This window comes from Tribolium castaneum, chromosome 5 (assembly GCF_031307605.1).
Source record: "Tribolium castaneum strain GA2 chromosome 5, icTriCast1.1, whole genome shotgun sequence".
NCBI classification, from domain to species: Eukaryota; Metazoa; Arthropoda; class Insecta; order Coleoptera; family Tenebrionidae; genus Tribolium; species Tribolium castaneum.
Window position 1 is genome coordinate 7,294,183 of NC_087398.1, and position 14,406 is coordinate 7,308,588.

Genomic DNA, 14,406 nt, shown 5'->3' on the forward strand with positions numbered 1-14,406 from the left:
CAACGTCTCATAATTCTCCCCCGTATGTTTGTGTGTTTTGGGTCGAATTTCTCCCTTTGTAGTGGCAGTAAAATCTTCATGGCCCATATGGAAAAATAAGTGTTGTTGGAACATAGATAAAAAGTAACGATTCTTATGAAACACAAGTCGCAGAGAGGTTAAAGTTGAATAGAGCGATAGGGAGAGAATGTGGTGATAAGGCTTGAGACATTTGTTCGATTTATTAAACAAAAAATTGGTCCGATTGTTTCGTTCACGCCAGGATTAGAGCCGAACCCTCACCTAGGGTTGGGTCTAATAAATTTCGAGACAGGTGGAGGTGTGTTGTAATTCTGTAATACGATTAGGAACCGCGTTGCGTTCGGTTTTTCTCCCGAGATATTTACTATTAAAATTGGAAAAGTTGCCGAACAAACGATAAATACTCGAAATGTCGCCATTAATAACCAGGAACGTTAAAAAATTAAGATATTGTCATAAAATACAGCAAGCATACTTGTACTTGTAACGTTATACAACGCTGCTGTCACGGGGAAATTTATAAAGGTAATGTCATTTTGTGTTTACCCATTAAGACCTTCCATAAAAGGCATTTAAAACCTATGGTGGTATAAATCGATATTATTGCTGAATCGTGGATGCGTCGTAAGAAATATTACTCTAATAAATTCTCTAAGATGGCTATAAACAGGCGGCTTTCGTCGGCTCATTCAACATCACTGTTACACGATTTTGTTCTATGTAAATTATCAATTAGTGCAAAAATGATCCGACTTTCTGTTACCAATAAATTACATCTCTGATGCCGATAACAGATACAAACAAACCTGGTTGGCTATTTAATTGAACGTGGTTGCGCTCACTGATTTATGTCGAGCTCAAAGCTTCGAGTATTTCTTTTGTACCTCAAGAATAATAATTTTGATTGTGGTGGCGATACGGACGATTTACAATTAATAAAACGACTTAAAGCTTGCTGGAACAATCGCCTCGAAGAGAAGCTCCTGAATTCGTCAGCGGAGTTTCATCAAGAACCCCAAGAAATATTGTTCATATTTATAACCTATTAGCAGCTTCATTCCCGTTTGGGAAGCAGTGGGAAATAATTTTTTTTGACAGAGTTATAATCAAGAAGTAGCTAACGGTACACGTTTGGTGTAATTGCTAGGTTTGTCAATAAACAATTGTAATTAACTTCCAGAAATAAATAATCAAAAAATGTTTTACTTTTTTTCTGAAATTCAGTTTCACCGAGTTTTCTTTGTCCGGCCTTGCATAGAGTATTAAAGCATTATCAGGTAATTAAAAATATGCATTAACAACAGGTATTAAATTACTTCCTTATTTGTTAATTTAATTTTCAGGATTTTGAAAGCGAACTGTTATGTTTGTTTTTATTTATTTTATTGCACTTTTACCAATGGCCAGTGTCTGACCATAAAATAATTCTAATGATGCTAATAAAATTTTTCCAAAGATGGTTACAATTGATTTTAATTGGCAGGTGATGTTGCACCTTATTTATTTTAAACAGACTCATATGCTTCAACTTTCTATTTGCTTTTTGAGTGTAAAGAATATGCAAAATATTTATTAATAATCTGTGGTGAGCTTCGGTAGCAAAGTTACAAAGCTTTTTGGTCAAATAAATAAATAAATAATTTTTTCTTCACCTGCTTGACCTGCCTATACCGTGAAATAGTGGTTTCTAAACTGCCATTCGGTTCAGCTCCCAATAAATCTCCAAGCAACTGTTCTCTCCTATTGAGCAAATGTTATTAAATTTAATAAATAACGCTTATTATTTATTCAATTTGTTAGCATTCTGGGTTCGTTATGGTAAATTATGTGCTTCTTTCATCTCTTTCAGACGAATAATTAACACTCCGCCATAAACTATCCTTTTATTGATATGTACACCTCGTGTGATGGAGAATTTTTATCAAAAAGCAACTGACCTATATTGACATACCATAAATTTCAGTAATTTCATTGTTCGCATTTATTTATGGCACAGAGTGAAATGAAAATGTGAAGGTGACGCCTGAAAATTAATAATTATCTTTATATTTATTATCACCAATATTAAAAATTATGTCTTTATAACTTTATCACCTACGCAATGCCATTTATAACTTCCATTCGCAGTCTCATAAAGTTTTTCAGGAGTTTGGCGAAGTTGACGTCAATTACCGGGTTTTGGATATTTATATTGTTTGCGAAGAGTTGTTCTGAATACAGTTAAGGATATTTCGAAGTAATTATTGTGGAAATGCGGAAATAATCGCAACAGCAACAAGTAGTAAATCATTGCTATAATTTAAATTAACAATAATTGATTTATAGTGTAATACCTGTCTTGGCACAAAGCTCTTGTCTCATTTAAATCATTTATAATTACTACGAGCACCTAATTAGTAACTGAGCGGAAAATTGTTGCCACATTGTTGTGAAAAATCATTGTTTTTTCGAGTGTTGGACATTAAAACATAATCGAAGACTATTATCAGATAATGAAATAATTAAATTGTGTAACAGTCTGAAGTAGCAACTGTGATTACTTCAAACATAAACTGTAAAAATAATGCTGTGCGTTGAATACAATATGACTTGAATTGAAGTTTCTTGTCTTGTGTGTCTTTACGAGACGGCGGCATAAAATATAACTTCATATTACACTACAATAACGGTTGTACTTTTTGACATATAGCTAGAAATGAAACGTTATAGGCGTTTTACTTTATATATGGGAGTCGAGTCACACCTGCTTTAGTGACAATAAATGGAATATACGACTCGATGGGTTTATCTGTGGAAATCTCTGATCTTTGTCCGGTTCATATTTCAATATCACTAGAGGCTGTGGTATGCCAATAGGCAAAACTAGATGGCGAAAATGACCTACATGTGCTTGAATCTGAATGTTCCTCAGGATTGTCAGATTTATAATTAGCAGCAAATTATCGAAAATAGCGTAATAATTTTATAATCGCCTAGAAATTAATTAGCTCTATTGGGGGTTTTAGTCTAGTTCAGAGGTGCTTTGTGAGAAAGCTCCTCAAATACACTTTGTCGTAGTTGCTAACTATGCATATAATCACTGTGGAGCAAGATCAGGAAGTTGGAGCTCAAAGCTTGATCTTTACAAAAACACATTTTGTTTGAAATATTCCAATTTCTCTTTTTATTAATATTTATTAGAAATTCCTCTATATGAAAAGCACCTTTTGCAGAAAATGCATTTCATAAATCACTGGGAAAAATCTTAAGTATTACATGCTTAGTATACCAACCGGTGATTTATACGCGTAATAAATTTTGACCTAAATACAGGAAAACCTAAGTACCTTGAGTGGGAGTGTTGAACTGGTGAATAGCTAACATCTGCAATACAGGTAAAGGATTTAGGAGTCTAATTAATGATGTTGGCTGCACTTTATGTGTAAGAGAATACTTAATACAAAAAGCTGCTTAATACCTAAAGGATTTCAACAATAACCTTTTCCATTTTGGCAGCGTTCATGCGCTTTCGTATATGTTCGGCAAAAAATAAACAATTGGGAACATTTGAATGAAACTAATTAAAGGCTTTATAAATCGGATTATTTGCCCAACTATATGCAACATACGAAAGATCAAATAAACAAAATTTATTAACAAACTACCTATTTTAACTTTTCTCATTATTAGTTCAATCTTCATAATATGAAAGCTGTTCCAACAGGCTATTTAGACATCTAAAAGTACAAAATATAGGGTTTTTCATTTCGTATTTCCGAGGTTATATCAAACTTGTTAATTTTTAAACTCCCAATGATTCCAATGTGCAAAAAATGTAGTTCTACATTTTGTATTTTCTTTAAAGTAGCTTAAAGTATAATAATAATAATAATAATTCCTAATAATAATATTAGTAATAATAATATAATTTAATTTTTCTAAGTTTCTTGTTAAGTATTTTCCATTTTTATCAATGGAATCGACTAATACTCGTAAAACATCAATGCTGTCCATCAACTTGGGCTTTTTTGGGAATGTTTCGAAACCAAAAATAAAGGTAGATAACAGAAAATCGAGAAATGTTACCCAAGAATTTGTTTACTTACGATCTAATCTCTTAAAATTGGTTAAAGTAAAGTTGTACAAAAAATATTTTATTTAAAATTTTTTCCGAGGTTATTTCACAAATACCAAACGTCTTAATTTTTAAACTTGTGATGATTCCGATGTAGCTCTAATTGTTTTAAGCTTTATTAAAATAACTATTAAAGTAATTTTTCTGAGGCTATTGTTCAATATTTGTTATTTTTATCAATGAGAGCAAATTATTTTGATTGATTCTGAACATAATCGAATAGTACAACTCGTACAACTAACAAAGGGAGACAATAAAAAATCAAAAAATATAACATCAAGAATTTGTTTATTTACGATCTAATCTCCGAAAATTGGTTAATGTACAAAAAATAGGATATTTCATTTGAAATTATGTTTTTGGACGTATTTCCAAAGTTAGTTCACTAATATCAAAATTCTTAATTTTTAAACTTTTAATTTTTTTATTTTTAAACTAAAGCTCTAGATTTTGGGTTCTTTAAAGTAATTTAATTTTTCTAAAACTTTTTTCTAAGACTTTTAAAGCAAATTATTTTAATGTGACGCCTATCAACTTGATGTTTTATTCTTGGAAACGTTTCGAAGACCAAAAAAGTAGGTAATAAAAAATCAGCAAATATATGACTTTAAGAATTTTTCGTAATTTAATTAATGTAATTTAGATCTGATTTTATCAAGTCGTTTTACTCAATATCCTTTACCCACCCCATAATAGCAGTTACTTTATTTTGAAAGTTTATATTACTTCATTATTTTTTTTATCTATGCATGATTACTAGCTCAGAATTGGATAAAATAATTAATTCGGACCTACTCGTATTTTTGCGATTTTTGCCTTATTGTTTGGACAAAATTTTGCTGAATGTTTCTGGCACAAAGCAATCTAAATTGCTGGGAATTAATAAGAAATAATTAATAAATTAAATAAAATTATTTTTTTTTAATAAATTAAAAATAATTAATAATTAATAATAACAAGATTTGCACGCACTTCAGCGCGAATTTGGTACTATTTTGAACAAAAAAAATTCATTTTAAAATTTAAAAAATAATACCCGCAAATATAGAGTTTCATTTCTCAGTAAGAAAATACCGAGATCTACACAACGAAAAACTGTTTTTTTTAACATTTGTGACATTAATTCCAAAAAATAAATGGGAGTCAAAACTGAGGAGTGCGAAAAATATTTTTATTATTTCTTTGATTCCGAATAAAATACTCAAAAAAGTGGTGATTTACGAGTAGTTTTGGTCATTCCTCTTTTCCCTCAAGCATTCGTAGAGTGTAACTTTGTCTTAAACTTGTAGTTTTAATCGGCCGAATGCAAACCGCTGCTGGGTTGTATTCTGTGTTCGATTTGGGCCGAATTTCGTAAAACGCAGTCGTCGTAAACACAGAAATCTAAAGGCCGACCCTAATTAAAAACACCATGCGATAAGCGAGCAACAAATCGAAAACAGACTCTCCATTGTCGGTCAATATTATAGTATAGTGAAATCTCGTCCGATCACTAGACTTGCACTCATCTCTCGCGGAGAGTAGTGGGGAAATTTCATCATCAACATCATTCAGGGTGGTTTGTCGCGCACTCTTTACATTCAGTAGCTTTCAACTCATGTCCTGAAAAGCTCATTCTGAAACGTGCTTACGAAAAGCTCGCGCGCGCACTCTGTTTACGGACTACTTTTACACTTTTCCATCATGACTCGTGCGGACCCTGTGCTTCACCCGTGAAAATGACCAACAGGAAGGGCTCCAAGAGAAGGGTCGTCGAAAAAACGGACGGTAAGTGCACTGCTTTGACTCGTGACGGAACCGCGATTGATCTCTGGTCATCAATCACAATGCTGCTTCACCAAATTGTTGCGATAAGTTATTATTATGAATACATCTATTTTTATTTACTGAATCATCCAGCTGGAAAATCTTCGATTCGCTCGTGCTCTTGTGTCAATAGGAGAAAAATTGAAAATATTTGTGCTTGTTGTTTTCCCATTTCCGCAAAGCTTCGCTTTGACTTAAATTTCTTTATGCCGACGGCACGACTTAATTTTTTTGGTTGTCAAAACAAACTTTATCCCTCTCAAAGGACAATCGAAAAATAATACGAAATTAATACGATACGAAGTTAATCGAAAATATTATATTTCCGGGTCAGTTGATACAATACGGACGCAGTCCTCCGTTACACAATTAAGTTTTCTATCAAATTATAAATTTCAAGGAAAGTTTGGGCTTATTTAGTGAAAGCCAAAAAAATAAATGGAGAAAAATGTGAACAAAAAACGCGCTCGTAATTACTTACTGAAAATTCGTTTAAGAATAATAAAAAAATGATCAATCACTTTCAAACAGCCACAACAATTAACACTAAATTTCTATAGCCTCAAAGTTGAGAAAGCAGATATTATGACTTTTATTCGGCTGAATATTTATCGATCCTGGCAGCTGTTACAATTTGTTTATCGCTTAAAAATGCAGAAATGCTACAAATATTTGCGGTGTGTGGTAATTGTGAACAACCGTAAATGGACAATATACATAATTATGTAATTATTGTACTCTGGTCCTTTTCTAAGCGTTGGGCAAATATTATCTCTTGTCATTAGATTAATAAAGATTTGATTTTGTTATTTCCGGCCTGAATAAGTAATTCATACTCTAATTAATAAGTGCTGATTACTTATCTCAATATTTTCCCCGTAGTACCAAGTGGCTGTTTGTTCCACTTTTTAATTAAAAGATTTTTATTGCAGGATTTAATTAAAACCAAACCACTTGTTTTCTAAAAAATGGTTTACACCAATGATAAATGGCAGTGGTTTAAAAGGAAACGAATGGTATTTTTCCGTTGACTAATTTGCATTATCCTACAGGTGCATAATGTTCAATAATTAGCTAACGCCCATCTCCGCCTCGTAAAACCTCTTAATTATAGCAAGTGTTAAGTAATCAGTTTGTATGTTTATGGATTTGGAAAAGCTCTGGCTATCACAACACTTATTAAGCGTGGGTTGCAGTAAATGATTGGAACAATTCACTTGAATTAATAAGACACGAGCTACTTGTTAGAAAGTTTTCAAATTGGAAACAAATTAATTTTGTCGGAAGAATGGGTGAGAAAATTTCGTGCTCTGGGAAGTAACTAATCGAAATAAGTTTCCGTCTGCGTACAAATCTCATCAATCTCAAAACTGATTACCTCTGAAATTAGTACTTGATTATAGAGATGAAAGGTTAGAGATAACCTTCAGAAAATCATTAATAACCGGTTCGGAATCATTCTAGAGTGAATTTTCACTCTGAGAAAAGATAAGGACGAAATCTTGATTTTTGGCACCGAATTTCCATCTGTCTCACTAATCCGGTAATTAGAGCCAAGATGATAAACAGATCGGATGGACAATTTTAGACAAGGCAATTTGTCATTCATTTATTTACACAGTAGAGTCATTGTCTATCTTATTTACCGATACATTATTATCGATAACCGATATGCAAAAATATTTATATATGGGGAAAAACGACAAGCCGATTACTAACACAATGTTCGCTGAAATGTTTGAAACATTGTCGCTGGATTCATGAATTGGACACTCGCTGAAAATCTTCCGCTTCACCAGCATTTATCGAATGTTACAGAAAAGTACACAATAAACAAGAACTGTGTCAACAATCGGACTCATTTATCAGAATTTGATTTTGTTGTGCCATAAATTTGCGAAATTTTTACTAACGGAATTCGCGTGCTTCATGCTGTATTTTTTCCACTGTTCGGTCGTATTTTGTTGCGAGCGATACTGTCACGAACATTACAACGGTGCTGAACAACTTCTCTGAATGTATTTGCTATAGCATTACAATCGGTGTATAGCGGTTTGCAATTTATTGCATGTAAAAGTGTAGGATGCAATATAGAATTTGCTTGCTTAGATTGTGCGTTAAATTATGACCATTTAATAATGACGTTTGACCAGTTTGATAATTACAAAGAACTATTTACAGTCGGATTTGTTTATGGGAAAACGATGACTATAATAAAATTTTATGTCTGGAGTTATCTGCTGCGTATGAGGACAATTGCTCGTCTCGCTATCTGCGATTAAAACTCAATTTTACCAGAAAACTTAGTCCACTTTCACTATTAGCTAAAAGTTTAAATGCGAAAATGAAATTCACTTTAAAAAAATTAAAAAAATGGTTCATAGTTTTAATTATTGTTATTGTGATTAACTAATGATGATTTACTTTATGGTGTTTGATAAAAACCCTTCTAGGAGATAGAAGTGGATAGGAATAGAAATCAATATTTTCCAGATCTTTTTTAACCAAAATTGCAAAAAGGTTTCTTTGTTGCTTCAAGAATTGGACAGCCCTTGTTAGCGCCAACATCAAATGAAACAGACACCTATAAGTTATAAACTGGAGTTTTTTGCAAAATAAAAGTGCCTGAAAACATATTCGTGAAGTTTTGACTAGATATAGGAATTTAGTTTAGTTTTGATTTAAAGTTTAAATGTACCTTATAGTTTTTTAATACAAAAACCGCAAACTTGCCTCCTTGCATCCACAGAAAGGGCGACCGGAAACGGTCATTAAAGCAATTTTGCGATATTGCTTGGTAATATCATACAGCGTGATACAAAAACTGAATATTGGAGTTAATTGCTTCTTGATTTTGTCATAACAGCCAATTAGTGCTCGGACGACTTTGTTGGCACGTCAGCATGAAAACTCTTTCAGATAAATTTTTGATTGGTGATGGTAATGAAAAAAATAACTTGTTTGTCCTTTTTAGGGCAATGAATCTTTTACTGTTATTTCATGCTAAAACGCCTTAATTTATTTGCGTTATCAGTTACTTAACATTTTAAAAACAAATCTATTAGACCTGTTAACAGACCCAACGTGTTGGGAAAGTAATCAAATGTAAAACAACACTGCTACGGCGTCATTAGGGGCTAATACGTATGCTGATAGCTTGGTACCTGTCCGATGTGGTCCAGACTTTGAGAAATTATTGAATTCCCTTCTCTCGACTCTTGTGAATGGGTGAATTTTAGAAAACGTATTCAATTTACGGTACAAGACAAATTGCGTCTGTGCTTGTGACTGACACGTGAACCACCAGTCTGATAAATCCACACCCAGATAGGCCAATGGAAATTAATTGTTCCTAAGAAAGTTGATACCACACGAGCCAGCCGAACTATTTACGTAAACAACCACGCAAAAATCCCGAAACGAATTTCTTGATCCTTCAGGATAACGATTCCAGATTTAGTGCTTTGAACCATTATTACACATACAAGGACAAATGAGCGCTGTGTACCGGTATTTGATGAGTTAATGAAAAAGTCAATATTTAAGACACCTGCATGTTACGTGCCATGATTTGTACATAATTCGATTTTTTGTCGGTGGGTAATTTAAGCTTTCTAGTAACTCATATTTATAGAACATTGTCATTAAAATGTTCGACTGACTGTGGTAACAAGCAACTTTCATGTCCATTTTTAAATTGCTCACATTTTATGACATGATTATCCCTGAAAGGGCTTAATGGCTGATTTTATTTTCGGAATAAAACTACGTTCAAGAAATGCACAATTATTTAAGTGTTTGCTAAGAATAATTGCTTAAATGCTAAACAAGCTTCACGTTCACTTTTTACTGCTTTCAACACGGCAAAATAATGAGTTGAACAAGTGATATTTTTCAGCGAGAAATCGTACCTGCCTGGCAGAATCGTAAATTGGTAATTAACGATTCTATTCTTTTATGACAAAACGAAACTGAATTTATTGGTGCATTTATGCGATTTCAGATATCGGCTGAAAATATATGCATAAACCACACTTCGCTTTCGCTGCTAATTAAATTCTCAAATGTTGTCGCCAAATTTTAATTGGTATTTACTTAGTCAGAAGTTGTAAAATGAGAAAAACAGTCCAAATGACTACCAAATCAGATTGCATTTACAGTTCATGATTTATTCGGTTATATCCAAACGTCCCGAGCTTTAGCAAAAGCTCCCATTCAAACGTGTTGTAAACAAAAAATTGTTGTTTACGTCACATGAAGTGAAAATTAACGAGGCGGGCTATTGAAAATAGTTCGTCAACAATTGAAAAAATAAACATGGAATTTTTCCCCCGTGTTCTTATTAATTAATGCGATATTTACGTTGTCCTTTGAATCATTTTATAAATCCGTAAAACGATTCTTTGTACAAGACCTGTTTATAAAAACAGCATAAAGTACCTAATTAAATTACTAATACCTTTCTTGATATTGATTTTAATTTGGTTCACTGATAATTTTATTCATGAGACAATTCTCCTTAGATCTGTCTCCTATCTTAGATAAAAGAGTTAGCATAATTAATTCTGGAGGAGAAAATCGGCTTTTGAGCAGTGTGCACTCCTGTCCAACTGAATTTCGTGAAATTGCTACTAGAACTCTAAAGTTGGTTTCTGTTTCTGTCAGCTTACTGTCGAAGTAACGGCAACTTCCGCTATCGCAGATTTATAATCGGAAAATATTCGCTCTTGATCGCTTAAAACAGATAGCTAATTTTAATAATTTACTCGAGCATTTAAGAGCGGCTGTGATAATTGAAAATACACCTTAAGGCTGATAATTCGAAAGAATGCCATTAATTAATGCTGTTGCTTGTGGATTTACGACTAACAAATCGTCTACAACGTGTAATTACGTTATTGGAAGCGTTTAGCGACTGTAAATCTTGCTTAAGATCGTGGTTATTAAACAGTCTTAATCTTTTATAGGGGATTCGAGTCGTATCAGAGGCAGTTGAGAAAAGGCTTATTTAGGATTTGTTCAATTCCCTCTTTCACAGTTTTATTACGCTACAGGTCATCCAACAGAGGAAATGAAGAAATGCAATTAACAGTGGTCCAGTATCTTGCTGAGCCGAATAAATCTAAGATTAGAAACAATACGTTGTATCAATCGTTAGAAGCCGTGTAAAAACGGGCCTTTATCCTTCCGAACGAGTTGTAAACGGATTTTACGGTGCTTTTATTGCTCAATATTTGAGAGAGTAAATAATTTATTAGTAAATTATCAAAAATAAGTTTGTGGGAGTTTCTTGATGGATGAGAGTCGTCTCAAATGAATTAATTATGCATGCGGGAGGTTGTCAAACACGAGTGAATTATGCTAACAAATCGATAAAATATTTAAAACAATTATGACATTGTAAACAAATTTTTAATTATGTTGGATCTCCAGATAACTACTTACGTCTACCGCCACGTGCAGACTTTTCAAACGAATTTTTTATCACCCGCAAAGCTTAATTAAAAAATGAAATTGTTAGCTAACCGGACATAAAACACTAGAGAGATTATTTCCATTCCTACACACAAGCTTAATATTTTAACGTTCTTTTGGGCGCGATTTCAATCCAAATCCAAGTCTCTGAGCCTGTCCACAACAGCTCCCGGCCTTTATTGCACATTTCATATTTGGTATTTGATGTCTGAAAATATAATAACACATAAAATCCGGTTTAATATATTTTCAAAAACCAATACTAATACATATCCCGCCAACGTATGCTAAATCCGAAAAGAGGAAAAGGAAGGAAATTTCCAGATACGTTTTTTCATAAAACTCAACGAACAATATTTGTGGAATTGTCTCCTGAGGCTCGCTTCATTACTCTACAATTTAACCAATAATCCTCTCAATCAAAAACGCGTGCGGTGAATTAGTTTTTGATCAATTTTCTGGTCCTACAACGGTTGGGAATTTAACGAAATCTAAGTCCTAATCCCAGTTTCATTATTCCACTAATTTTAATCAAATAATTTATGTCGGCCTCATATTAAATAACTTACACAATAATTATTTAAAAAATTCAGTCTGTTAGGAGCCATTTGATATTTATTTATCTTCATTTAAATAATATTTCAACAATTAATTATTGGTACAGTTCTATGAGTTTATTTCGTAAGAAAATATTTAAGAAATGCGATACAAGTTTTAAAATCTTGTTCGACTACCGAACAGAGCTTGAAAATTGTCAGCAAAAAAGATTTTTCAAACCGGAACCCGGAATTGGAATAGATTCCGGTGTGTAGGTAAGCCATAAGGCTTATTATCAAACTTTTTTAATTCTTCTCTCGCCTACCTCTCGAGTGGGCAGACTTTCACTGATTTATTTAAAATATCTCGACCATTTTATCACAGCTTTCCTTTCTCGTGCGCATACGTCATTGTTTTTCGTATGTACTTACGCCCAATTCACACGTTAAAATATTTTGACCGTTTCCAGTTTTCCAATTAAAACAAATCCATACAATCAATAGGTAAATAAAACTCTTAAAAACCAAACACAAATTGATTTTTCCTAATAACTCAAGGATGTTTTGTCATTGTCTGACTGGAGACGTTTCTTATCGCTCTGCATATTCATTCCGTCATAAATAATGATGCTTTTCAAATGCTAAAAAAATTGATTTGGATAAAACTGTTTGTGAATGATGTGTGGTGGCTTTTCTCTAATCCCTAACAGCAGTCGGTCCCTGTGTGATACAAGTTACAAACGACCCATGTCTCTGGTTAGGGTTAAAGGTCCCGACAAACAATTTGTACATAAGGACGAGATAACCAGCGATTATGAAACGGCTCTACTGCTTTAACAAATATTGACTTACTTATGAATACAATAAACGAATTCGTTCGAACAACCAACAAATTTTTGCTAATTATAGAATCTCTTGTTCCCCAGTTCCACGAAAATATTTATCTACCGGAAACGTTCGATTTGAATTTGCACCCAATGAGTTGTAATAATAATTGTTTTATATCTGGTACACAAGTATGTAGCTCATAGATCAAAGGGTTCGAAATTTGTACAAAGTCTGTGCTCATACATTAGAAAAATTTTCGATTGGTCAAATTGCATTTTATGCTTGCCGTCAAATTTGTTTTGTCCCCAAGTTGAATGCGTTTCTGGCTAGAACACTGGCCATTCAGAGTGTCCAAACCATGCACTTTGAATAAACTCATAATACTTGCAATCACGCTGGGATTTAATTTATGTTTTAATAATTTGCACGTGGAAACTGGGTTCTTTTAACTTTCCACCATCTCGCAATAAATACGCGTACCCTAGATTAGTTCCATGTGTGAGTTTGATTCGATATTTTCAAGTAAGGAATGCAATAAATACTGATGTACAAATTTCAGGATTTTCCTGCTTTGGAAATGCAGGAATGCCATTGCTTCGTGTCAAATGCGTAGTTGCATTCGATAAAATACACTTTGGGAATTCTGATTCAGGACGAAATTGAAATGCTTTTTTATAAATCGATCATCGCAATTATTTCGCTGTGGTGAAATAATTCTGTTAACTAGAATACGAGAAACGAAAAATTGAATTTTAGATGCGTTAACAAATCGGGGCAATTGTACGACAGTCCACAGAACACACTCAAACTTCTCGCAAAGATTAAGTTTCACTCATTTTAATTTTGTCGTAATCATAGACAAACAGAGTTCGCTTTGTTCCGTTTATTAAAATTATTTCAGCGTCTAATCGCAAGAAAGCAAATTGTGTTGGCGTTGTAGATTGTGGTTAACTATTGTGTATTATATTCCTTCGCTGCTTTTTTCACCCTTTATGTCACAAAGCCTTCCTTCCGCCAAAATTGCGGTCGCACTTATTCGTTATTTAGAAAGCTATTCACATGTACCAACAGTTAAAAATGTAAACATGTCTCATCGTAAAGGTGATTTTTAAACGTCGTAAAATTATACGCCTTATAAAAGATAGAAAAATATACCAACATACTTTATGTGGTCAAGTTATGGTCACATAAAAAAATGTATTTTAGGTGCAATTTTGTAGAACTGTGTTTTGGGGAATTGAATTTATCTGTTTTTTCAGAAATAGAAATGACGTAAATCTCTCCATTATACATTTCGAGTTAAAATTAACGGCAGGTGTGTCCTATCTTCAAAAATCAAAGAGTGTAATATAATTTAACGATTGTTGGAAGTAGGTGTAGGTATACTGCATAAACTGTTTTAAGTATTTAGCGAAACACAAAACGAAAAAATTAAAAATATTTTGATGTATGTAATATCATTTTGTTTTTATGAGATGCATGTCAGGAAAGCACAGTTATACAGTGACATTGTTTAGGTGTGTGACAATATGTAGTGGGTGGAAAACAATCAAAGGTTATGTAGGACAAGTTATAGACAGTGAGGGGCAGAAAAAAGAAAGGAGGAAAACTACCGTACATTAAAAA

The 14,406-nt window shown here is 33.0% G+C and overlaps 1 protein-coding gene across 2 annotated transcripts in view; it reads left to right on the forward strand.

The window, feature by feature from the left end:
* The first annotated feature begins 5,585 nt into the window (after positions 1 to 5,585).
* The window catches only part of LOC103313091 (tyrosine-protein kinase transmembrane receptor Ror), a 29,896-nt gene continuing 21,075 nt past the window's right edge, over positions 5,586 to 14,406 (forward strand). The window contains exon 1 of one of the 2 annotated variants that reach the window (XM_008195437.3): positions 5,586 to 5,902. In XM_008195437.3, coding sequence (XP_008193659.1) covers positions 5,854 to 5,902 — 49 coding nt within the window. In that variant the 5' untranslated portion in view covers positions 5,586 to 5,853. The remainder of the gene's footprint in view (positions 5,903 to 14,406) is intronic. The other variant, XM_008195436.3, reaches the window with a different exon arrangement.